Source organism: Branchiostoma lanceolatum, chromosome 8 (assembly GCF_035083965.1).
Source record: "Branchiostoma lanceolatum isolate klBraLanc5 chromosome 8, klBraLanc5.hap2, whole genome shotgun sequence".
NCBI lineage: Eukaryota > Metazoa > Chordata > Leptocardii > Amphioxiformes > Branchiostomatidae > Branchiostoma > Branchiostoma lanceolatum.
In genome coordinates, this window is record NC_089729.1 from 3950761 (window position 1) to 3976798 (window position 26038).

General features: G+C 42.2%; 1 protein-coding gene and 1 long non-coding RNA gene across 5 annotated transcripts; one reads left to right on the forward strand and one right to left on the reverse strand.

Moving 5' to 3' along the window:
- Positions 1–531: 531 nt before the first annotated feature.
- Positions 532–24362, forward strand: LOC136440307 (putative pyridoxal-dependent decarboxylase domain-containing protein 2). Of its 4 annotated transcripts, XM_066436269.1 has the most exons (25): positions 532–688; positions 1962–2038; positions 2482–2550; positions 5961–6035; positions 6537–6692; positions 7957–8146; positions 8625–8693; positions 8888–8966; positions 9239–9323; positions 9657–9705; positions 10053–10124; positions 11331–11360; positions 11778–11903; positions 12385–12435; positions 12587–12670; positions 13157–13220; positions 17651–17751; positions 19148–19312; positions 19808–19920; positions 20222–20471; positions 21042–21134; positions 21709–21820; positions 22130–22472; positions 22918–22950; positions 23493–23601. In XM_066436269.1, exons 1-24 carry the CDS (start codon positions 542–544, stop codon positions 22925–22927), a joined length of 2610 nt encoding a protein of 869 aa, XP_066292366.1. In that variant the 5' UTR covers positions 532–541; the 3' UTR covers positions 22928–22950; positions 23493–23601. The 4 variants fall into 4 exon arrangements, with proteins under 4 accessions (XP_066292366.1, XP_066292363.1, XP_066292364.1 ...); XM_066436266.1 differs by lacking the exon at positions 22918–22950 and having other exon boundaries at positions 533–688; positions 23493–24362; XM_066436267.1 differs by lacking the exons at positions 2482–2550; positions 22918–22950 and having other exon boundaries at positions 534–688; positions 23493–24362.
- Positions 24146–25032, reverse strand: LOC136440309 (uncharacterized). Its single transcript, XR_010756648.1, has 2 exons — positions 24890–25032; positions 24146–24491 (listed from the first exon to the last, which is right to left on the reverse strand). It is a non-coding gene; the product is annotated as an uncharacterized lncRNA (long non-coding RNA).
- Positions 25033–26038: the final 1006 nt, after the last annotated feature.

Genomic DNA, 26038 nt, shown 5'->3' on the forward strand with positions numbered 1-26038 from the left:
AAAAGGAAATCGACAACACAATACAATACAATAAAAAATTCCACGCCATAACTGGTAACAAATTCAACATTTAAAATGGTTCGGTGATGATACAATTCGGGTGTCTGAAAACTGTCGGGGAAAATTGCATCTGAAAAAGAAAATAAGAAGTCGAAATTAAAGCATTGAAATACGAACGAAATCTCGGTAGGATGCCCTGTTGGAGGCTCGGGCCGAACCGTCCTGGCCCTGAGGCCGAAACGTCTTGGACCTGAGGCCGAAACGTCTTGGACCTGAGGCCGAAATGTCTTGAACCTGAGGCCGAAACGTCCTGATTTGGGAGGGGCCGAACTGACCATGGGCCGAAACGTCCGACATTCGTAGGAACACCCCCTATTCTGGAGTCGTCAGAATAAAAAGGGCCTTTTTTTACACTTCTCATATTTCAACTTCAACTTCATATCAAAGAGAGTTAGACAGTGATAGAGGTCCAAGAAAAACAAATGTTGACCGGAGCTCGGAGGTAGCCACGCCCACCGAGGACAGGTGTAACCAGTTGTTTATGGTGATGACGTCATCGGTGAACTTTCTGCCAGCGTGTACATCCAACATGGCGGCCAGTATAGCAGTCGGGGAATCAGCGCCTTCTCCCACCAAGAAATCCGCCGCAGAAAAACCACCGGCGAGTCTAGAGGAGGGCTTTCACAAGGTGAGAACGACTAGCCGTATGCATATTTTTCTATACGCATGTATGCTTTCGCTAGAGATGATAGGACCATTATTGTTGACGTTGTCTGGAGCCGGTGAACGCCCCCCTCCCCTCTTTGAGCGTTCTTTGCTTTAGGATATTGCACATTATCGGGGAAGACATGCTCTTAAAGCAAGGTTTACATGTCATTCATGGTACTGGGATCATACAGCAGGTTAGAATTCAATTCCAAAGGATTTTATCTGAAAGAATACCTTTTAGGCAAAAAGATATCCAAAATCAGGTCCGAAAAATTATTGATTTATATTACTCCATAGCCAGCCTGGTCTTCTATATCTCTTGTTGTCAATGTTGCTCTGTATGTCTTACGAATGATTGGTGGTTCCTCATGAAAGTCTTGTGTAATGAAGCATTTCGTTGGCATGAACTGATCACGTGAATATCATGCATCAGTTTAAAGACCAAACATCAAATCTGTACTATGATCTGGATGTTGACACTTGGTTGTTGTTGACATTGTCTGAAAGTTGACTTACAGAGAGTGTTGTCATGTTTCCTGAGCTTGAGTTTAGAATTACTGGATTTCCGTAGTATTAAACATAGAGAGATGACCTTGTACATAATGGCATGTTTCTGATGTACTATCTTCCAAACATTGATGATGGGAAGTCAGTGGTATATAACTAAGCACAGTGTTTTAGAATTGCATCTTGAAGGTTTGGATTGTATATGAGCCCGGGAAGACAACTTCTCGTTGTTGTCAGTAGGATTGTTACATTAAAAAGAAATGGGGGTGGGAGGCTAGGTTGGAATTTTATCAGAATAGATTTTTAAAAAGTGTTGGTTTGAAAACAGCTATGCTTGCGGATACATGTGCAAAGCATTGGTGTGACGTTATACTTGGAGCTATACAGATACAGAACTATATGTCTATAGTGTTATCAAATGGATACTCGACAGGTGTCTCCAGCTTTATATTTTTGCCCGTCCGTCTCATCGTTTGAAGGGGGTGAGGCCCATCTGTCATCTTAAGCTTAGAAGATATAATTTCATTTCATGAAGTTCAGATTTGTTAAACAGACCGGGTGAAAATTTTCCCATCCCAACAACGAACAAGCAAATTTCCATAGCGTGACGGAGGGACAGGTCCCTTGTGGGTAGTATTGTAGCCTAAGGACACGCACATGTAGTGAAACCTCAGGGACCATGTTCAAAAGAACTTGACTGAAGGAGGAACTTGCAGTGATACACGACCCTGCTTGGATGTTTTCAGATGATTGTTGACCCAGCGCTGAGCGAGGTGAGCCAACAGCTGGACAGTGCCATGAAGATACTGGATGACTATAATGAGTAAGTGACTGAACAAATTGATGGATAAGGCCACACCAATTTAATTTCTTGGTTCACAGAATTTAAAAAAAAATGCTAGATTGGAAAATCAACATGAAAACAGAATCTCCGAGGAAAGTTTTTACTCTGGTGCACACAGTTTCAGGGAGTGAACATGGTCAGGTGCAAGTTTTCACCCCAACCTTCTGTTTTAATGATGTCCTCATGCTAAAATTTAAAAATAATCCGTTAACCAAGGAATTGAATTGGTGTGGCCTTATCCATCAATGTGCCTAATCTACATCTTAATCTTTGCATGGTTGACCTCAAGTTGACTCATTTTTATCGATCTGAGGTAATATAGTATTACAGTTTTTATGCATGTACTAGAGATGCTTGGAAATTTCAACCAAAGCAATGGTCTGTGGTATAGCGCTTTTCACAATTGCCTTTCATTATTCTAGTACATTAAAGAAAGAGAGGGAAGAACGACTAGCTACAAGGAGAGACATCCCTGGCCCATTGCAGGGAAGGTAGGAAATTACACCCCACCCCCAGTGTTCTTGCCAGGACTTTTCAGCGTAGGGGCCCCCGATGCTGTGATCTGGACCCCTGATGCTGTGATCTGGACCCCTGATGCTGTGATCTGGACCCCGATGCTATGTTTCAACGAACATAGGGGTGTTTCTTTCTGGGAGGAACCTTCAGAAATCTTATAAAAAGTTCATATTTGGCTTTAAAATGAGGATGTGACAGAGGAAAAAATTAACTTCACAAAAAGTATCCCTCAAAATGCAGGAAATATTGTTTTTTTTGGCTATGAATTTCAATATTTTGTGCGGGAAGATGCCAGACTCCCAACCATTATCATGTCTTTGGCACTCCACGAGTGACTTGCGCCACGCAAAGTTGGCCTTCTGGAAGTACCTGACCCCTACGCTGTGAAAAAATCCTGGTGAGAACACTGCCCACCCCCTTTCCACTAGAGGCTGGGCAACGTGAGCAACCAAATACTTAATTTGACAAATCGCTCAACAAGTTTCGTAAACTAAGAACATACGAGTACTGTATTTTCTCAAGGTTTTGTGTGTTTTATCATTTTAGATCATGCGTTTGCATTGTGCATCATATTCCAATGATTAAATGAATGGTTACACAAATCCAATTTTGGTCCCTCAATGCTCATCGATCACTGTATAGTGGAAGGGGGACCTTAAAGTGTTTCCAAGTTAATGCCCACAGTCTTGTTTTTTAGAATTTTAATCTTTCCCCTTAGGCCACACCAACTTGATTTTATGGATGACATCCTCTGGAGACCCCAAAACTAATGCGCGCGGGCGAAAAAAAGAAAAATCCAGCAAAAAAAAATGGTGCTAAACCACAGGACTACTAGTACGAAGCTGGTATTGCGAATTGAACCACAGAACACAGTTTATTTGTAGGAGGTACATGTAGATTGTCTTGTTCATCATAGCAGACTCAGCGCAAGTGATTGATTTTTAATATATTGACAAGAACGACCAAAGAAGTATACTACATGTATTAGAAGGTATTTGGCTCCAAGGACTGTGGATGATATATGACTGTGATGAGAATACTCATATACACCCATAAGGGCAGTTTCAACATACATGGCATTGAACTCCATATTAAGCATTCCATAGTTTACGCTCACAAATCCCTCTGCCAATCCCTCAATTCCTCTCCCATGTCTCTCATTGTTGCAAAAGAAACGTGTGAGAGCCACTCTGGATAGGTCGTGTTTGAAATTGTCTGGGCGATACTCGCTGGCCGCCGCGATCCTCTCTGTACAACTGTGCAAACGCAAAATCCCCCCAGCCAACATCGATGGCATACCAATCCACAAATACGCCCCAGTTTTCCGATAAGCCGGCACAATGCTAGCCTTTTGCGGCAATCTAAGTCGGCAAGTTCCGGAGTTCTGTGTAGCCTTGGAGGAGGTGATTTTTTTTTTTTGTGTGACCACAAGCGAAAATCAATGCGCGCGCAGATGTCATCCATAAGATTAACTTGGTGTGGCCTTAGCAAGATATGTGTAACCCCTCCTCCACATTTGTGCTATAGTTGTTCAGCATGCAAAGTTCAGAGGTGTTTACATATACACATTAATGTCCTGCTGCACATTTAGACTTTAAAGCTTCCTGTCCACCGTTATTGTAAAAAAGTTTTTGGGAATAGTATTTTTAATGTATCTTTCGGATTCTTTCCTTTTAATAGTTTTATGGATGTCAGTTATCATTTCTTATTACAGTAGCTACGTTTCTTATTACAGTAGAAGCCACTTAATTGCACCTCGGATAAACGCACCGTCCGTTTAATTGCACCAAATCCCAAAATCCAAAACCGGTTCCCATTCACTGCATTGTTAGTGACTCCGCATAACTGCACCGCGCATTGTCACCAATTTCGGATAACTGCACCAATTTTTTTCAAAAATCCTCGAAAAGTTAACTAAAAGGTGCGCTAAAAATCGGCAAACGTGGTACAAATGAGCCGATACCTGCCGGTGTAAAGGCCCAATACCGCCCAATATGTTTAAAACTGTTTTTGAGTAACAAAAGAAGGCGGTCTCCATTGACAGTCACGTTGATAGGAATCGTTTGGGAGGTCCCGGGCGGGTCCAGGGTCCAGGGCGTGTCGGCACCATCAAGAGACGCACGCCTACCAAAGGCGGCATTGCGCTTTGGCAGACAGCATGCTGTACTCAATAAAGATTGATCTCTACCTGTACTACTATCTTATTACTGTGAATGCATTCAAGTTCGCGTGGATTTGATTTCGCGTTAAGGATGGCATGGGGTGTTGTCGGTGGTTTGAGGTTTGCGGCAGCGCTACATACTGCTGCCGATAATAAAAGACCGGCGTCTTTACGTACATCTAGTCGGAAACAATAGAGGCTCGGCAAGGGCTACAGACGTGTAGGCGGACATAACAGTCGCTTTTGGCGGTGCGGTGCTAACGTGATCATCTGACTGAATCCGCGTCCTAGAAACTTCCTACATTCACCGCGGAACGAGGTATACGCGGGTTAGGCTCTGATACTGTATAAGGAGAATGATCTGTCCTTGATCTGAGTCATCTAACCATATCTGCCCACTAGATACACTGTACATTTTGTTCCTTATTTGGAATTTTGACGACGGAGTTTTTCAGTGTAATTCCTGGACACAAGTTGTAATTAAGAAGGTAATCTCTGCCAAACATACCGCTATCTTAACTTAGAATTGTCAGACCTATGTCACCAAAGTCATCATTTTTAGAAATACGGTACAGGCGGAGTTGTGTTTGTTAGATTAGATCGTCCTTGTGCTTTTACGCTATCGGGGCATTTTTATCCTTTGTTTGCGCATTCACCAACACAAGTGTAAAACCTTCGATGTAATTTGTTGACTCAAGTTGTAGATACGGTGTCAAGTTTATCTTAGTCATACCTACCGCCATTTAAACTAACAAATTGTGAGACCAAAGTAATCATTCTAGACATAACGTTACAGTCGGAGTTGTTTTCTTTGCTGTGCGAATCAAGCATATTTTCTCTTTCTACACGTGTACAGTACCTAGCTACTGATTTAAACATCTGTGAGGAAGCAAAAGAAATGTTAAGTTTAATCTGTACAGTATCATGGTAAACTTTACAAGATTTTTGTACAGTACATGTCCTTGAATACGTAAATAAAGTTAATAACTGCATAATTTCGTCCATTTTCTTTGTGCTAGTGTTTCTGACTAACAATACACCGCCCCGCCCATGGTGGTACGGTCCAGCTGGACATTTCGCATAATTACACCAGCCGGATAATTGCACCAAAAACGCTGGCAAATGCGTGGTGCAGTTAAGCGGAGTCTACTGTACCTACAGCGTCATTTAGAGTTTTTCAAAACTCTAATCTTCTTTGTTGACAACAATGTCATCATTTTTCAGTGGACAGGATATGTCTATTATTCTGCAACATATGCAGGATGTCATACATGGAACAGACGAGGAGACTCAGCAGAGGTAGGTCATAGGTCACACTGTTCAGGAGGTCAAGATATTGCCGGATTGGTTTTGTTGTTAAAGCCCCCATCACAGCTCGGCCGACGTGTTGGGGAGCTTCAAATGTTCATTTTCGGCCGAAGTACGACTGACGTCCTATCGATTATGCGGGCTTAGGGTGATTTTTAGAAATAAAAGTTGATCCAAATATTGGCCTTTTACCAGGATAGTTGATACTGACTTCGTCCATGTCCAAGAGATGGTACCATCTCATGGGGGATTTTTGGTTTTTAGTGTTCAACTGCTGAGCAAACAGTTGCTCAAACAAAATAAACTTTTTTTCTGATGGAAAGTCTGATAGTAGTTTTGAAGATGGTTCAAAATAGACAAAACATATATAACAACTATTACGAATTGTAAAAAAAATGGGAAGAGACAATTTTCCCCTAAGGGGGTCATTAGAACACTTAATTACCTTTTAATTGTGATGATCATTAATTGCTCTTTAATTCTGCCCCCCAGCCCAGTGTTTACCCCCAGTATTGACACTACTGCCAGGCTGGCGCTCCTGGGCCACAGTCTGGCTGCCTACGCCACCCTGCTGCCGCCTGACCGGCTCAGGCGCTTCACCACCAGGATCATCTCAGACACCACCCTGTGGCTGTCCAGGCTCTTCAGGTCAGCCACACTCATGTTTAGAAAGTTTAAAAAGTTTAGCTAGTTAAAATCCTCCTACACCATTATTGATGTATAGGGCGGTGCCCATCTCCGTTTCATAGCCCTGGGCCACACTGTGGTGCAATCACTGTAGCAGGGGGCTAGTCCACTGGCAGTGAAGTGTGTTTAACTTCCATACTGTTTCAGAAGTATGTACCATTTTTATAAAGTCTTTGGTATGACTCAATGCGCCTCTTGTCCAGAGGTGTCCTACCTGGGGCTTGAACCCCAGTCCTTCTGGTCCAAGTAATTTGAACCAGATGTGGTGAGAGATAGAAGCGCAGACCACTGGGACACCCTGCCACACTGATGTAGAGATGAATATATTTGGTGTAGAATAAAATAACAACTTGCTAAACAGCTCTAAAAGGGCTCAATGGTTCAATCAGTATGAAATGTACCAAAATAGAATATGAACTAACAGATCAGAAGATTGTAAGTTGGCTACAACACCAGAATTTATAGACTGAAATTCTATTTACAACCATTTCATGCTTACTATTCAAGAGCTTGAGATATGAGTCAAACACTTCTTGGAAAATAGACTTGGTTTTATAGACTATCCTTGTTGTCATGTATACCATAATGTATTTAGCTTTGTGCTTGAAGTTGAAAGTCAGTATGAAATGTCTGGAGTCAACTAGGCTGCATTTATGCTTAGGTCACATTTCCAAAGCGGTGCCCGGTCGGGTAGCTTGCGGGAACGAAAACTTTTAAAAAGCTGCTGCTAACTATAAATTGTGTATTTTTGTGATATGCATTTTTTGTTTTTCGTTTTCGCAAACAGCCCGGCCGGGCACCGGCTTGGAAGTGTGACCCTAGCATTAGTAGGCTGCATTTGTCCTTTGATGTCTTGTTTGGTGACTCCTGTCATCCATCTTATCGTTGCAGAAATCCTGGCGGGTTGGAATATTTCTGTTTTTATCCCCTTGCTTTAATCCACCAATGTTATATGAAGATTTTTATGTTTTTATCACACAACCTTGTTTCTGCTGACTTTAATTGTTACCAATACAGATTTTGGTGCATGAGTGAGTCTTAAGTAAGAAAAGGCTTTTAAGGCATGTGGATGTGTAATGCACATGTAGCAGGCAAATTACTGCATCTGTCCAGAACATTTTCTTTTCCTGTATTACTTAGCTTATTTCCGTTACCCTGGCATGTCTTAGTTTTAGTTTATCCCCATTCCATGCTCCCCAAATTTATTTCCCCTTATTTGACACAGATTTGAGAACGGGTCTGCGTACTACAACGAGGACGACAGGGAAGGGTTGATAAAGGTGTGCCGGCTTGTTCTACATTCCAAGTATCCCAAGTTTGCAGCAGAAGGCTTCAATGCGCTGTACCCCAAACCTCCTGTAGTGTACATCAGTGCTGCTTCCAGACCTGGCCTAGGGCAGTACATATGCAGTCAGGTAAGGCAAAAAATATACTGTAATTCTTGATTTGTTAACTGTAACTAAATTTTAGCTGATTTAACGGTCACTAGTCAACAGCTAAAATTTCATAATCGCTAATATTTGATCACTAATACTTGAGACAGTAATGTTTGTTCCCACCGTTAAAACCAAGTGCCGTGACCTACTCCATTTTCCCAAAACCGCTATATTTTCCTGCCGCTATATTAAAGTGGTTTACAGTATCTACCAGATATTTGCTTTGTAGATGACTTTTTTTAGCCACTTAAAGACACCACATTTCATTTGAGGTAGGCGTGAGAAAAAAGTTCACTATCTCTCAGGTTAAAAACTATTGGACCTGTAATTTTACTTCTGGTCACTGGTTTCATGTCATTACTCGTATAAATGTTCAGAAACATGTACCTTCATATGTATCCAAGTGTATGAAGTGTATGCAGTTGAGAAAATTAACTTTTCCCTGTGTTTTTTTCAGCTTGGCCTGCCCATGTCCAGCTTGTGTACTGTTCCCTGCAATACTGTCTTTGGATCTGTCCATACAATGGTAAGTTGTACAGAAAAAATATATATCTAAAAGTAAGGAAATGCAAGCACTGTGTTTTACAAAACATGATTTTGCTCTAATTTTACCAACATGATGATGGTATGTCTTCAGCAACAGCTTGGCTGCAGTGTCTGCAGAGTTGTATCTTCTTAAAATCTAACAGGTAAAAATGTTTTGTTCCATTTCAATTCCAGGATGTGGCATCCTTTGAGAGGCTTGTGAAGGATGACATCAACTCTTCCAAACTTCCAGTCTTGCTTGTTGCCAATGCAGGTACCTAAAGATCACAATACATATATTGCATGGTGCACCTTGTATGTGTAACAAAGACAATTGCTTTGAAATACCCCTGTTTGAAGGTGCCCTGAAGTCCTTTCCTTTCCTCTTGTTCTCCCTAAGGAAGACAGAAATTTATTTCTAGTTACTTGGGAGACATAATATGTTCCTTCCAGTTCCTGTTAGTGTGATTAAAATTTGTTGATCTTTGTGTTTGATTTTTGTGTGGGTAGAGCATAGTTTGATATATTATGTTTTGTGTCTATCAGGAACCCCTGTAGCTGGTCACACAGACAACCTAACCAGACTACTGGAGATCTGCAAGGCCAATGCCATCTGGCTACATGTGGAGGGGTAGGTTTTTTTCTTGATTTTTCAAAAGATCCTAAATGAAAACATTCTGTTTTATTATTTAAAAAGCTATCCTATGTGATACATAGAACAGATTTTAGAATAAGCTTATGCAGACAGATATTCTATCATGTCTGCCTTTCAGTTAAGCTTTGTCTTGTAGAAAATACATTTTGTAGGCAGAGGAAAAGGCCTTAGCAACAATATTTTGTATAAGCAAGTAAATGAGACTACTGTATATACATGGGTGTCTATAGCATGACCATATCTACATAATATTATGTTTGAGGTCAGTCAATGACAGTAATCTCTGTCTATTCTTGTTTTAATTTCTAGGGTGAACCTGGCCACCTTGTCGTTAACTCTTGTTCCAGATTCTGTGCTGGTTAGTACTCTCATTGTCACATTACACATTGTTAATGCACTATATTGATAAATAATGCTGATATTGCTATACTTTCTTTAAACACAGTTTATGAGTCTTGTGCTTAAGCAGACATCACAATTGTGGGTGAAAGGATTGATTGATCTGTCACAAATATCTGTCATAATCGTCAGTGTGTTTCTATTTCAACCATATATAAATTAAAGCATTCATGATTTGTTAACCAAGGTAAGATAGGGCACTCCTAATTACTGTGGTGAAGGTTTGTACTTTCTAGGTGTTCCATGTTGAGTGTGCCATGTTCCATGACACTATGCGAGTCTGACACAATTGTGTTTTTTCTTTAGCCTGCTGTTAAATGTGACAGCATGACAGTGACCCCAGGAGTGTGGCTGGGCCTGCCGTGCACCCCTGCTGTTGTATCCTTTACAAGTGTACTCAGCAACCAAAACAGATTGATCTGCTGAATAAAAAAGACTCTTTTTACACAACCAAGAGACTTATTCCACCGACGTTTCGGTGACCATCTGTCACCTTCAAGGCAATTCTGACTGCTTCATATAGCAATGCAGCACAGGTGTGGCTGCTTATACATATTAATGAGATGCGATCCCAAATGCAAAGTATTTAGATATGTACAAACACGGGATGACATCACTACGTCGGTGGAATAAATCTCTTGGTTGTGCAAAAAGAGTCTTTCTATTCAGTGACTTACCAACCTGATGAAACTATTCACGGAGATAGATCTGCTGTTGTAGCTTGAGTAGTCTAGACACTTTTGTTTTGACTGTTGTCTCTGTATACTGCTTAAGGTTTAAGTTTGAGTTTCTTGCCCATGCCTGAAGTTCAGGAGAAGTCTTATGTTTATAGATATATCCGTGAATAGTTTCATCAGGTTGGTAAGTTACTGAATAAAAAAGACTATTTTTACACAACCAAGAGATTTATTCCACCGGTCACCGAAACAAATAGCCTGACGAATCGCGCTCCTAGTGGCCAGCTGGTCCTGTAACCGCCATCCCCCTCTTAGGTGGGGGTCAGTAACCTCCAGCCGAGAGCTTGTGTAAATACAGGCTAGTGTAAAAAGTGGCGTCGTGTGGCGTAATGGATAGAACATCCGACTGTCAAACAAGGGGACCCCAGTTCGAATCCCAGCTGCCCCCAGACATGTCTGAACATGCGCCCGGACGTTGTGCCCTTGGGAAAGGCACTTAACACAAATTCCCTCACTTCACTCAGGTGTAAATGAGTACCTAGCTCTTCTAGAGTTGGGGACGTCCCTCGGATAGGACGTTAAATGGAGGTCCCGTGTTTGGGGAGAGCCACACCCCGCGCACGTTAAAGAACCCACCACATCTTTCGAAAAAGAGTAGAGGCATGCCCCGGTGTGCGATGGTCCAAATTCTTCTGTCTGGAAGTTGGTGATTCACTACAAATCACCCGGATGGAGGCCTGGCGAACCTCCATCTCGTATCAGCCAAGTGTAGCAGATTCATCAACAAGTTGATGTTGGCTACCTAACCCAAAGAAGAAAGAGTCTTTTTTTATTTATAGATACATGTTTGAATGCTCTGATATGCTTTCAAGTCAGATAAGTTTGTATCTTGACGTGGTTCCAACAGACACTGTACAGGACTGCAGATCCAGCCATGGTAAGTGTATTATGCTCATAGGTTTTTATTTGTTTGTTTGTTTTGGAAAGTGAGATGTTGTTCCAAAAAAGTTTCTGAGTCAGCTCAGTGTAAAAATTATCCAACCATTAGAATTAAGGTTTGGGTTGTGTTTTTGGGTGTGACATAGAAACAAAGATGAGCTTGTAAGTGAACTCCTACTCTGGGCACCAACTCATGGACACACCAGTGTCGGGCGACCCCGACGTACCTACATTGACCAACTTGCTGGGGATGTAGGGGTGAGGGCTGAAGATCTAGAGCACTTAATGACGGACCGTAGCGACTGGAGGAAGAGGGTTGACTTAGTCCGGGCAACCCGCCCGACATGATGATGATGATGATGTGTTTTGGGGTGTGACATGTACATTATGTAAACACACCTTTGTCTCCCCAAAGGCTTTAGCAGCGGGCTTGAGTAACTCCCAGTCCCTGGAGCGAGTGCGTGCCCTCCCCCTCTGGCTCTGTCTGCAGAGTGTCGGCCACCAGGGCATTGTCAAGAAGATTAAGCATGCTGCAGATTTGGTAATTACATCAACTACTGTTGATGCTTTCTTATGAATTATACTTAACTATCAGAACCCCTAACCGGTACAATGGCCTAGTTGGTAGAGTGCTAGCCTTGCATACGGTAGGTCGTGAGTTCGATCCCGACCGGGTCATACCAAAGACTAAAAAATTGTACATACTGCTTTCTCTGCTTAGCACTCAGCATTTGGGAAAGAGTAATTGTAGTTAAACACACACATCACAACCAGTGGATCAGCCCCCTGCTGTAGTGACTTGCACAAATGTGTGTGGCCCAAGGGCTATAGAAATGGAGATGGGCGCCACCCCTATGCGTCTTTTCAGGACGCCCGGGTTACTTAACTTTAATCAGAATATGTTGGGCACTTTGTATACATAGGGTCTCTTCAAGTATATCAGACAAAATCTATAATGGAAATAGCTTAACAATGTGTTATTTATACTTGAAGCCTAAACTGTTCACTGTCTCTTCCTCTAGAGTTTACAACTGTCAGAAAAGCTGGATGCAATTTCTACACTGAAGAAATCGGTACGTATCTGTGGCCATTCGTAATCCCAGACTGCCTAATTTCTGTTGCATATTTCTGGTGTGACCGGGTGATATTGGTTGTCTGTAGTCACACTGCATGTCTTCACATGTCGTGGGATGACCCTTGAGCCATACTGTATCCCACCTTTAGGAAAAGAAGAAAACACAGGAGTCCAATACATTTGAGGTTAAGGGGTCGGTGAAGGAACTTCTAGTCAAGACCTTACTTTACCTTGTAAGTGTGTGGAGTGTGGACCTTGAACTAAATGTTTTAACTGTGTGTCTTCCTAACCATCTGTGTTGACCAGCAGATGAGCTACTGCTGTAGTTATAGGAAGGCAGACCGATGGCCTTCTGTTTCCCTCACTTTTCTTCTGACTAATATCTCACACATTAACATTCCCATATTTTCTACACCCCACCTTGCCCCACCCTGTGTCAGACTTTTGTGTTGACCCTTCTACTGTCTGTAGATGAGCCCACAGCTTACAAAGGAAATCCCACTTGAGTGTGTAGATGTTAGTAGGGGTGCGAGGGAAGCTTTTCCTACCTGTCTGCAATTTGAATGTAAAGCACAATCTTGCAACATGTAGATGTCCTCCCTTACCTTGTTGACATATGAAGTACTTTTCATACCAAATTGTAGATAAGGAATCTTTTCTATGGTCTCTGTCATGTTCTTGTATTTTCATAATTAAGTGTCAGCCTGTATTTTTTTCAGACCCAGTTTGACGTTCCATCACCTGTAGTCATATTCAGATATGCAGAGAGTAGAGACAAACCAGGTGAGTGTCACATTTGAAGAAATGTCTCTCCTGTGGTCAACTATAATTAGGAGATCATGCAGGACATGTTGACATTGTAGATGTTTCAACATTAGTCAGTATCTGAAGTGGGGACTGAATGACTAGTTGTTTTCCAAAGTGTGCATGATATTATAATTTATGTCATACCTGGGCCTAATACGGGTGTTCCGGACCGTGTGATAACTATCCGTATCACATGAGGTTCTATAGTTGTATCACACAGGCTTCCATAGAATATTTTGAATGCATTTCGAGCGTGCCGAATCGAATACCGGATTCGGAGGCTAGAATTAATGTTGCTACAGTTTTTTGTTCGAGGACACAAAACTCCCTCAACTTCTGGCGCATTCCTCATTGAAATGTGTGTTTTCTCGGGTGGGTATGACATAAATAAAATACAACACGTTGTATTCCGCATCACCCTCTGTCCCAGCCCTCCCGTGGGTCGGATCACCCTCCGGCCGCGGTCGGGCTGGTACCTCGGGTGATATGGAACACCCTGTGTCGTATTCTATATGTATATTACACAAGTGATTTGAAAAGAATGTCACAGAAGATAAAAACCTGCGAGAGACCCAGAGTAATATACTTCACTCAGGTGAAAATGAGTACCTAGCTTCGGTTAGGGACGTCCCTCGGATAGGACGTTAAATGGAGGTCCCGTGTTTGAGGAGAGCCACACCTCAAGCATATTAAAGAACCCAACACACTTATCGAAAAGAGTATGGGTCCTTCCCGGTGTGTGTGGATCTTATAAATCTCTCCGGATATGCAGCTTGTACTCTTCAGTACAAACCCGTTGTGTTACGCCTTCGTGCGGTTTACCGGGTATGCAATACAAACAAACAAATATTAAATCTCACAACTCTTTGGACTTAGGGACTGGTCGATATTTATTGGGGGGGGAGGGGTGGTGCAAAGTGGGTCCGGTAAAAACATTTTTTGATGGCCCTCCCCCCGGCTCAAATTTTTTTTCAATGGCCCTCCCCCCCGCCCATTTTTTTTTTCAATGGCCCTCCCCCCGGCTCTTTAAATTTTTCGATGGCCCTCCCCCCATTTTTCATGACTTTCCACATGAACATGTTACTGAATAAAAGTTAGCGGTAGTGATGTTTGACTGGGACAGCGGACGTATTCGGGGTTGTCCTGACGCACACGCAACATATCATTCGCGTCTCTCCCAAAATACATAGAGTCGACTTTTCATTTTGGCAACAGTGCATTATAAGACTTACCTTGCCTCAGCGTTCCCGCCAACCCGAAGGCAATCTAGGGCGGCTCCGGAGGGCATGCTTTCCCGGGAATTTTTGGATTTTCAAGCCTTCAAAAACGCAATTTCTCGCAATTTGAGAGGCAAATCATCCAGTTGAGAGCGGTTGTCAGTGGTTTTGCGCCTTTGATGTACTATCATCGGTGGTTGTGCTAACACGACCCGATGATTTGCCTTTCAAAACGAAGGAAATCGGTAGCTATGTTGTCACTTGTTGCTATTTACTTCTCATACGCTGTTTTACTTTTATATTTATTTGTGTTTTCAGGTACGTGAGTACCGACCAAGTTTCGGAATGGACACAGAAAATAAAACCTTTGATGAAACCGGCTACCATATCATGTTTGTCCCTTAACTTTCATTTCATATTCATTCGTATGTTCTCGACCAAAGAGTTTATTTTTATGCCACTAATACCAGGATTTACCCATGAAAATTGCTAACATGGTAAGCTAACCAAACATGAACTTATAAGTAATAATCACGAATAGACTGTAGTTTATTCCGTTACAGATATTATAAACGCTACAATCATCGTAGTACCAAATATGAAACTTTAGTTAATCAAGTGACGATAGATTAGATCCATTCGTGGGTCAAAGAAGCAGGGCTGGTAAGTTACCATCACAAGAGTCCACATGACATCTGATCAAGGCCAGTTCGATGTAGGGTCGATGCTAGAAAATTGATATGATCCTCCGGTGGCAAAATTCAGCTTGCCAAGACAGTCCTAAACAGCCAAGGAAATAAACTGTGACTACCGGAAAACGCCGCATGCTCCGGCTTCCAGTGTGTTTTCTTCATCCTGTACGTACTATTCCTGTTTCCTATGTATGCTAATACTCGTATAGTCGTGCTGCTATAATTCCAAAGATGGGGTCTTGGCATCGATTTTCCAACAGCAAATTGAACAAAACCGCGACACAACTTTGGACAAGATGGCTGCACAGTACTCTGTGTGTTCACCGCATCCAAACATAAAAGAGAGAGATCACGATCACATTACATTGCAATGTTTGTTTGTATGGAATCGAAAGATTAGAAGAAGTTTGGGTGTGATTTCAGTAATTTGTAGTAGTCATTTTTGGAACAGATATCAACTTTTTATGTAACGATGTGTTTGCTTTGTTACCTTGTGATGCTGTCAGCCTTCAGGCGTTTCATGGCTTTCATCATTTGGCTGAGTTCTTCCCAGTTCAAGATATAAACAAAATACTTAGCACCGCGAAAATCCGTATTGCTGTTATTGAAAAAAAAAAACATAATGATGGACAACAACATCATATTTGATAGGTGCTTCTTGTTCCAGTGAATCTTCCTCGCGGCCGTAGGACTAGGACCGTCGGTTCTTCGTTTTCCCACTTGGGGGCGTGACGCACTGGGTGTGAGTTAGAATTATTTTTGATGGTGCCGCGCCCCGCCCCGCCCCTGGACAATACGTTCCAAGCACGCGACTCCGCTGTTTCGCAGGAAGCCATCCAACTATCAACTCAAAGAGAGGTGCCAACTACTATTAATTAGCACCCCGCCCTACCGCTCCGATCTTGTCTCGACGCCCCACCCACCCGGGAACATCCCTTTGCGACTCGTGTGACGCTGGCAGCATCGCGCGAAAACGTAAACAATAGCCGAGTATATATCTGCGGGGCGGGTCCCGGACTATTAGAACAGCCGTAAATGTATCAGATTCCCGGGGAAATCTCCTTATTTGAAAGCCGACAGTCCGCAGTTGACAGAGGCAGTTATTAACGTAAAAGATTCCTTTCTTTGTCAGCGCGGGAATAGAATTGATTCTTAACTGTATTTCTGACAAATTTCTAGAGCGAGGTTATGTCATTTTCCCACCCAGAATATTTGCGGCCCCGCCCACAAACCGCCGACTTTCCTTTGGTTACTTTGGTAGACTTGCTGGCGTCTCGCCGACGGCATCAAAGGATGCCGACTGTCAATCAGCGGCAACTTTGTGGGAAAACGCGTGCGTTGGATCTCCTTGTTTTTATTAGACTGTAGTTCCACGTTTTCTGTAAGTACAATCTGACGCAGCACAGCGGTTTCGGCGGCGATTTTTCTGCAAACATGTCTGCAAACAAGCGTTTGAATACCAGGAATATCGCTTCCTATTTCGCACCGAAGGGACGATTGTGGCGCTTCGACTCCGGACAAGCCGGGCATAGCTTAAAAACGGAAAACTGGTATCGACTATTGATATTGTTGAGTAGCTAATTAAATAAACTATTGATATTGTTGAGCTGGGTGAATTTGTTGTTTCTGAGTTTTCGATCTCCGATCTTTAGATCTCCGTGAGTTTTCAGTTGTTTTTCACCTGAAGTACTGTATGTCAAGGTCCTGTGGAGAAGCTGATTGACTGCCACGATTACTACTATACTAGTATCATAAATATGACCCTCAAAACGGAAAAAGAAGCCTTCTAAATAGCCTATTGCAAGAGCCCCCGAACCCCTGCCCCGATGCTATGAAAAAAAACCGGCGGGAACACTGGCGCCGCAAGGAAAATTTTGACATTTTGAACCCTCTTATAAATGCTCTATTTCCCACATTTTTTTGAGTAAGGTACGTTTAATACCTCCACAATGACATCAACGCCGAGAAGTGCCAGTGTGGGATCGTTCCCACCACGCCGGCGGCTTAAGTAAATTAGTGGCAAACACAGAACAACTTAATCTTTTTACCGACTCCTCGGCAAAATGTGTGTCGAAATGTGCTTCAGGTCCAGGCCGTCCAAAGTGAGATTTCGCCGTCATTTGACGCCCGGACGCCCCTCTGACGGTTTCAACGTAAATCCCGACAGGCCGCACGCAGGCCGTAGAATATGGGGAGTTTTTTAGGGATGCGTGCGCGTTCTCAATAGCAGATTGCTACGTATACAAAATTACCAGAACTTTGAATGGTACATGTAACGTTATAATGAATTTTTAAAAAACTTTTTCGATGGCCCTCCCCCCTGATGCAGTTTTTTTTCGATGGCCCTCCCCCCGGCTCAAATTTTTTTTCGATGGCCCTCCCCCCAGGCCAAAAAATTTCTCGATGGCCCTCCCCTCCGGTGCACCACCCCTCCCCCCCCGCTAAATATCGACCAGTCCCTTAGTAGTATGATACTATGATGCCATATTTTGTCCAGGGGAAGAAGTGGCACCATATGCAGCAGCCAAACTGGACGATGACTCTAAGGAGTTGAACAAGGAGAAACACAGGCTGCTGTACAACACACTCAACAGATGGGTGAGTTTTCACTTCAGTTTTGTGGGGACCTTTTATAGACTTTCTTCAATTTGAAATGTAAAGTAGCTGTAGGAGAAAATGACCGTAATGGGCAACCACCTAGCCAAGCTCAGGTAGAATGAATCCAAGTACAAATTGCATGCTAAGAAGATTGCTGATTGATCCTACATTAAATAAGTGTGGCAATTAAAAATTATTGCCATAGCGAAGGTGTCTGGATTGATCTTACTTCACTGTAAGGAAAGTACCAACGTAGCACTCTAGATCTTAGTTCTGCCATAATATTGTGCAAAACGCACTTAGAAATCAAAAAGGCATCTGCCAAGCAGATATAGAAAGGCAACATGTAACTCGAGGAGTTCCTAGCATATGTGGAAAGGCCGGAGTACACTCCTGTTGTAGTGCCTTTTTCTCTGGCATTGTTGGATAGGTGGGTTGAGAAACTAGGCCGGAAGTTTAGAAAATCAGTTTGCTGGGGCTCCTATGATCGTTTTGGTTGTTATTCTAGCTCTGTAGGATGTGTTTTCGAGGAGCTACTGTTGTTTTTCCGACACCGCACGCCTCCCCGTAAGGCGTTCAGTGTAGACTGCCCAAGTGGTAATCCAAGTTATCTATCGTTCCGTTTAAAACTTTGCCTTTCTTTATATGCTTGGATCTCCTCAAGTTTTGGTTTTCACAGAGGTTTTTTGGTGGGAGGCATGATGTTCAGCATGTTCTTGTGATAATAGATCAACTGGGATGCGCAAACCCTTTTCAAAGCTAGAATACTAGATTCGGTGAACTCCCTGACACACTCCGGACAGTACGAAATCGGACACCACGTGAAAGTAGGTCATCTGTCATCGACAGCTGAGTGCCTGGATTCCAGACGTGCTAACGAGGTATAAAGTGACAGGAGGGCATCCACAGAGTTCACCGGACGGATTCCTGAAATTCCTGTGGAATTCTGGGAATTCTTGCAAATCGGGCCTAAAATATACTATTAAGCTTGCCCCTCAGGCTTCGCTAAAAATAATCCTATACATACAGCAGCTGCTGATCAGTCCTCCTGCTAAGGTTGAGCAGTGTCTTGAATTTCTCTGTACCTTCTAAGACAATATATTTCTTGGCGTGTTGGACAAATATGTTTTTTTTTTTAAACGATCTTGCTCAATGCAAGGCCGTAAGAGGCCACTTCTCGGCATTGAACTAATTGAACTAATGTGGCATAGGTGAGAGACAGCGGTGTGTGTTTGTTTTGAAGGTTTGTAGGTTTTATTTGGGGGGAAAGCAGTGGGCTGGGAGGGAATTCCAGAGTTTTGCAGTTCGTTGAAAAAAGCTGTTACTGTATAATGACTTAGAGGCTGGTAGTTGTACATGCAGTATACCTATGTAAGTTGTTCTTTCATCCCTTCAGCTAGGAGAGCAGTTATCCAAGGATGTCCCCCAGCTCCAGCTGGACATAGTGGAGGTGGAGCCCGAGGGTGTGTGTCTGAGGTTTAACCCGCTGATCACAGCTGCCACCAGGGGAACACAGAGGGAACATGTGGACAGGCTGGTGGAACGTCTGGACGAGCACACTGTGGGCACCATTGATTACTTTTTAGATATTTTTTTCCCACAAATCAGAATAACATTGTTTTGAAACAACTAGTAAAATTCCTGCACTACTTTGGAAAACAGTGTTTTGCTTAATTCATGAATGTACCTTCTGTTAGTAGGATGTTAGACATAAGGCCACACCAATTTATTTTCTTGGTTAACGGAATAAAAAAATATAAAAATATGCTAGATTGGAAAAACAATATGAAAACAGAATCTCAGAGGAATGTTTTTACTTTGGTGCACACAGTTCCAGGGTGTGAACAGGGTCAGGTGCAAGTTTTCACCCCAGCCTTCTGTTTTCATGATTTTTTTTTGCTAGAATTGAAGATAAAAATCTGTTAACCAAGAAATTAAATTAGTGTGGCCTAACATTGATTTGAAACAAGTAAAATTCCTGCACTACTTTGGAAAAAAGTGTTTTGCTTTTATGAATGTACCTTGATCTCCTGACCTTTGCTCTTTGTGGTTGTAGGCTGTTCTGGACTGCACAATTGACCAAAGAGAAGTATTCCAAGCTGCTGCAGCGGACCACCCCAACCTTTTGTCCATTGATGATGCCACCTGGCCAGGAGTTGGGGTACTGCAGTAAGTAGAAAGACTGTCTATGAAGCAAGGTTTGGGGGCATAGGGGAGATCTTGAGGAAACATTGCTCTGTGATATGGTGAACAAACTGCACAAGGAAACAGGTGGCTTTTTGCTGAAATGGCATTTTTGAATCTGTATAGGGAGCATTACTACTATTCCTTCCTGCTTTTAGAGGGTTCATGAGGATACCAGAAGGCAACATTTACAGACAGAGTTGTTAATCATGAGTTTTACATTGAAGACCTCAAGACTATTTTATGTACATATGATATACGTTTATTTTTTTGATGATCTTCACAGATACATTCCTGAGTACTGGGGTCATCACTCACTGGAGAACCTGACAGAGGAAACCAAAACTGAAATGGACAAACTGAATGCTGACATAGTCAACAAGCTTTCAGACAAGGAGGACATGAGGTTCCAGAAGAGCACCGCTCCTAACGGGAGGGCGTGTGTGCGCGTAGGACTGGTGTCGGATGATGTGAATGTGGAGGAACTGGTGCAAGAGATTTATGCCACAGGAAAGGAACTAGAGGACTCCTCCAGGGTAAGATTGAGATAATCAAAGTTTAGCTTTCAGCGAAAGGAGAATTAGATGTGATAGATTTCTGAAGCAGATCCTTGATAACTAATAACTCTAGTGCAGTATGTTCCAAAGTTGTATTTGTTGTCTATAAACTAAGGTTTGTAAAAGATAATTGTCTTGCTCAAAAGAAAAGAAAGTCCACCAATTGACACCAACTTTATCACACCTGCTATTATCTTACAGTATATGCCACAGTGTGCTTGTATGGAAAAGATGCCAAAGTCAAGTATCATACAGGGGGATAGGGTTATGTCACTTAGGACAAATGATGTTGGACAGGGCAATATGGAGTGATGTATGTACTTATTTAGTCCCGGCCGATGGCCGATAGATGATGATGAGGATTATGTCAGTACTGAAGTATCATACAGGAGGATAGTACCGAAGTATCATACAGGAGGATAGGGTTTTGTCAGTCCTGAAGTGTCATACAGGATGATAGGGTTATGTTAGTCCTGAAGTATCATACGGGATGATAGGGTTATGTCAGTACTGTAGTAAACTCTGTGTCTGTTCCTTGGTCTGCTGTAGTTCCTGGAGAGAATGGCAGACATGGTGAGGAAGGGCATCGAGCAGGCAGAACAGGAACTGCAGAAGGCTAATGACGAGAAGATCATGGAAGAGGTATGATGAACACTAACATGTATTCCATGTGTGAAGTCAGCTAGAGCTGTTCCTGCTAGATATCTTTATTATAAAGTGACCCGGGCGTCTTGAAAAGACCCATAGGGGTGGCGCCATTTCTTTAGCCCTTGGGCCACACACATTTGTGCAGGTCACTACAGTAGGGGGCTGGTCCGCTGGTAGTGATGTGTGTGTTTAACTACCATTCCCATTTTCCAAATGCTGAGTGCTGAGCAGAGAAAGCAGTATGTACCATTTTTAAAGTCTTTGATATGACTCCGCCGGGGTTCGAACTCACGACCTACCGTGTGCAAGATGAGCACTCTAGCAACTAGGCCATTGCATGAGTACAAGGTCTCTGGTGTACATTTCAGAGCTACCGATCATAGACAAAATTCAAATCTGTGTTGAGAAGACTTGCCACAAGATGACTACAGTGCACTATGAAACTTCCTATATGTTTTTGATCATCATAGTGGTGATCTCTACTGGTATGTACAAATGTTTAGAATCAAAATCTTCCTCTAACTTCTTGAGTTTTGATAACAGCCTGTCCATTCCTGTCCTGTACCAGGGTGTGATCAGACAGATCCCCATAGTCGGGTCTATGTGGAACTGGCTGTCTCCCATGCAGGTCAAGACTCCTGGAGGCAATGTCAAGGGCACCACCTTTAACCTCTCCTCAGGTATGTATAGGAAAACTATACCTGAGCATTTTAGAATTTTTACTTGAATCTTTGATAAGAAAGTATGTTACATTTTTGAATTGATGAAGTGACAATTCAAAAGGTGAAAACTATACATAGTGGATCATTTACTTTCTCCAGGTTAAGATCTACATTTTATTTTGGTATTGAGTATGTGATGAGTTTGCCATTTCATGACGTGTTGATAGATTATACTGTAGTAAAGTATTGAATGAAAAAAACAACTTTTGACACAAGAGTTTATTGATGTGATGGAACAGTGTTAAGAAAGTGTTGATCCTTTTCCAGGTTCTGTAGAAAGCACCGAGACCACTTACAAGTACAAGATGCAGATTCAGGGAGGAAGTCCCAATAGCAGTCCACTGAGCACCCCGGTATCCACTCCAACTAAAACTTCGCCCAGCATGAAGCTCGTGCTGCCTTCACCATCCAAGTCCCCGGAGAATAGGACAGATGATCAGGAAGAGGAAGAGGAGGCTGCTGAGGAGAAGGATGGGGAGGAGGAAACCGTGGAGGATGGAGAAGAAACTAAGGAGGAGGAGGAAACTAAGGAAGAGGAGGAGGAAATTGAGGAGGCAGGAGACGAGGAGGGAACAGAAAATGGAGATACACCAGCCCAGGAGGAGGATGGGTAAGGAATTCCTAAAGCTGCAACTCACAAAAAGCAGGGAATGTTACTACATTTTTGTGTGTGACCAACATAGTTCCTAATGTTGCAATTGCACTTGAATGAAATGAAACGTACATATCTTCTTTGTTCTTTCCCTTCATTTGAATCTCCACTCCTTATATCTTTGTTGCCCCATTGTGTTCCTTGCTGTCCTTTTGTTCTGTTGCAGGTCTGGTTTGATAACAGCAGGGCTCGGGCATCTCTGGCACATACTGTATGCTCTGTCTCCTCCTCATTTTGTACTCCTATGTATCTCTCTCGTTTCAATCTCGTTATGTTCTATCCAAGCTGAAGAGTGATTTTAGGTTTGATTTCTTGTTTCATTTTGTTGGTAACCATTTGTTAGAGCAGGTGCAGGGACTATTATCATCTTAAACCTTGACAAGCATTGTCTTCTTCCTACTAGGTCATCCTAGGGACTGGTAGAGGACCTGTTCAGGTACAGGCATTTGGTGACTTGATGCCTTGCCCTGCTAACACTGCAGCTGCTTACAATTAAATAACCATCTACCACTTGCTTTTTCCACCTACTTGAAGAGAAAAAAAACACAGTTACACCCAAAAAATAAACGTAAATGCACACAAGTATGCAAACATTGTCCACACTGCTTGCATGGATCAGAGAAGCTATGTGTAGCTGTCATGCTATATAACTAGTAAATATTTGGATGTATTTTCTTTCAGTTGTATCAATCAAATATGTTATTTTATATTAACTAAATGCAAGATTTGACCTTCTTGTACATTTTAAGCACAAAACAGGCACTGCTTGCATTTGGCTTTTCATGAATTTGACACTAAAATCAGCTTGCTTGCTTTTTGAAGTGCTGCTCCAGTACTATGATTTGTCCATGTTTTCACTAAGTTAAGTATTTGATAGCCTTATTCAGCAGTTTGTTGCTGTCAAATATATAGTGATCACTCTGATGTACAGGTTGTCCCTTATTGGTGAACTCTAAAAGATGCATTTGACACTTCTAGGAATGACCAGACTCGTGCCTCAGAAGATTCCATACAGCAAACTGAGGGGGAAGTGAAGCAGGAAGGTAACTCCGAGGCGTTGCCAAGTAGTGAAGACAAGGACTCAAACACAGAAGCAGAGACTCAGGATCCTGGACACATTTCAGACACAGGCGGAGATGCTGTGGAAACTGAGAAAAATGATAGTTAGGGGATGATAGTAAGGCAAGGATGAAATCAGGGGAAGGGAGAAGACAAGTACCGGTAGTTTGACAGCAAAGTTATGTATTTTGTATGCATTATGTTAAAATTCTACATAAATGCATATTAAGTGTACTTATAAATATGCATTAAATTTGAATTGTAAGAGATTGGGCTGCACTCATGCCTGTTTTGCTATTAAGTCTAACCAGATATTTATTATTACTGGTACATGTATTTAATTGTCATCATCCCCACAATAATTCATTGAAAAGGTGTACGTAAACATTAATTCATAGCCTGAAGAGTATTAAATTCTATTATTTGTTGCTTAGCTGCTACTAAGGGAACTTGTCAATTTGCTTTCTTGATAAATTTAGGCTTTATGCTTCCGAAATATTGTTATATATAGCAATTATTGTCTGTATATGTGGCATTCATTGCTTGGCAAAGTCACTTTTTTGTTAATACAATGTACTTCTTTCATGTACATTGTTACATCCACTTGTATGATAGTCATAGTCTTTGATGTGTTAAGTCTGTTTCTTTTCATATACACACACTTTGAGAGACTGTGTTGGTTGTGGTTCCACTTTCATGTGCCTGATTTAGTTATTGGTGACCCTTGGTAAAATGTACTACAAGCCATTTTGTTAGTTTTGTGCTTCCTGTAAGCTGGAAGTTGAGATAGTGACAAATCTGGACGGGAACCAGTTTTGTAGCGGATAATTGGAAGATACAGATATATTATAGATGTTCCAAAATGGAATGGGTGTTTAGTTGATGGTGGTTAAGATTTCATCATTCCTTACAGCTTGCCTGAATCACCCTCGTAAACCAGGACCGCCTATCGCTCGACGTTACATCGCGAGCGCAAGTGGTCCTGGTAAAAAGATTTGCCACATATGGTTATGGCAGTTTGACGAGACTTACTCATGAATAATTAATGAGCTGACCTTATTTGGCACAAACGGCAGTTGTAGCTCATGAATAATTAATGAGCTAGCCGTAACACGTAACCTGATTGGTCGATAGCTTTCCAGCGTTCTTTGCGCGTTGGCTTCCGATGAGAGGAAGCAAACCCTCTGATTGGCTGAAGCTGTTTTGGTGGCGACGTCGTCATAACTACTAGTATATGTGGCAACTCTTTTTACCAGGGCCGCTTACGCTCGCGATGTAACGTCAAGCGATAGGCGGTCCTGGTTTACGAGGGTGGCCTGAATGGCAACTTGACTGAACCAGGTGTTGTCCTTGGAATAAAGATATTCATTTCCCAAGTGGCTTCACATTTTGTGTGATGCACCACTTTACTTGACAACATTAAAACATGTTGACACTGCTCTTTGCATTTCATGTTTTCTTGTACAGTACTATAGGTTTTACTGATAAAATAGATCAATGGCTGGGATTGTATGAAATCCCACTCCTTCCCCACTCGACCAAAACCTCTGCTTGGAGAATAACTGAATGCTTGTATTCATTACATACACAACTGCTATTATGCAACCATGTGCACAAATGCTTTTTCGTTTTAAATGAGACAGTACACTGACGCATTACATAACAGCTAAATTAAATAAAGTGTTGGTCAATGGCCTTGAAATTGTAGCCATCAAAGAAGCACTGGAGTTCTTGGCCTTTGGAGGTGATACCCAGGTCTGCAAACATTAGTATGGCCCACACTGAATAAATGACACCAGAACTTCAGCAAGATTGCATGGCACTGATGATGACCATTAGACAGGAATCCAGTAAAATGAATGTGAAGTCACCATACACTAGCCTTACAGGGCTCCAGACTAACTTTTAGGTCTAGGAGCACTGTGCCCCTAACCCAAAAAAGTTAGGGGCACCAGCAAAAATCTAGGAGCACCACTACAAAAAGTTGGAAGAACAAGAAAAGTCTTGGCCATACCAAGTAATACTCCTATCAATCAATGTTAACAACCTGGAATAAAGTATTTGAATAGATCATAAAATATAAAGCCTACATTGATGGTGCAGAACAACTGGCAATGTGTGGTATATAATCTAGTTAGTTCTTGGTGAAGAATGATATCTGTGTAGAGGGATTTTAGAAAAATTGGGCATAGGTTCCCCGGCTGGCCCCTATCCGGGGGCCACGGTGCCTCAAGTTCAATGGTATTTTCAACTTGGAACAAGGCAAGCAATGATCATGACCATTTGAGATGACATTAAAAATTACATAAGCTTGACTGATGTATTGAGATTTTCAAAAAAATTGGGCATAGGTTCCCCGGCTGGCCCCTATCCGGGGGCCACGGTGCCTCAAGTTCAACAAGTAGAAAAATACACAATGGTATTTTCAACTTGGAATAAGGCAAGCAATGATCATGACCATTTGA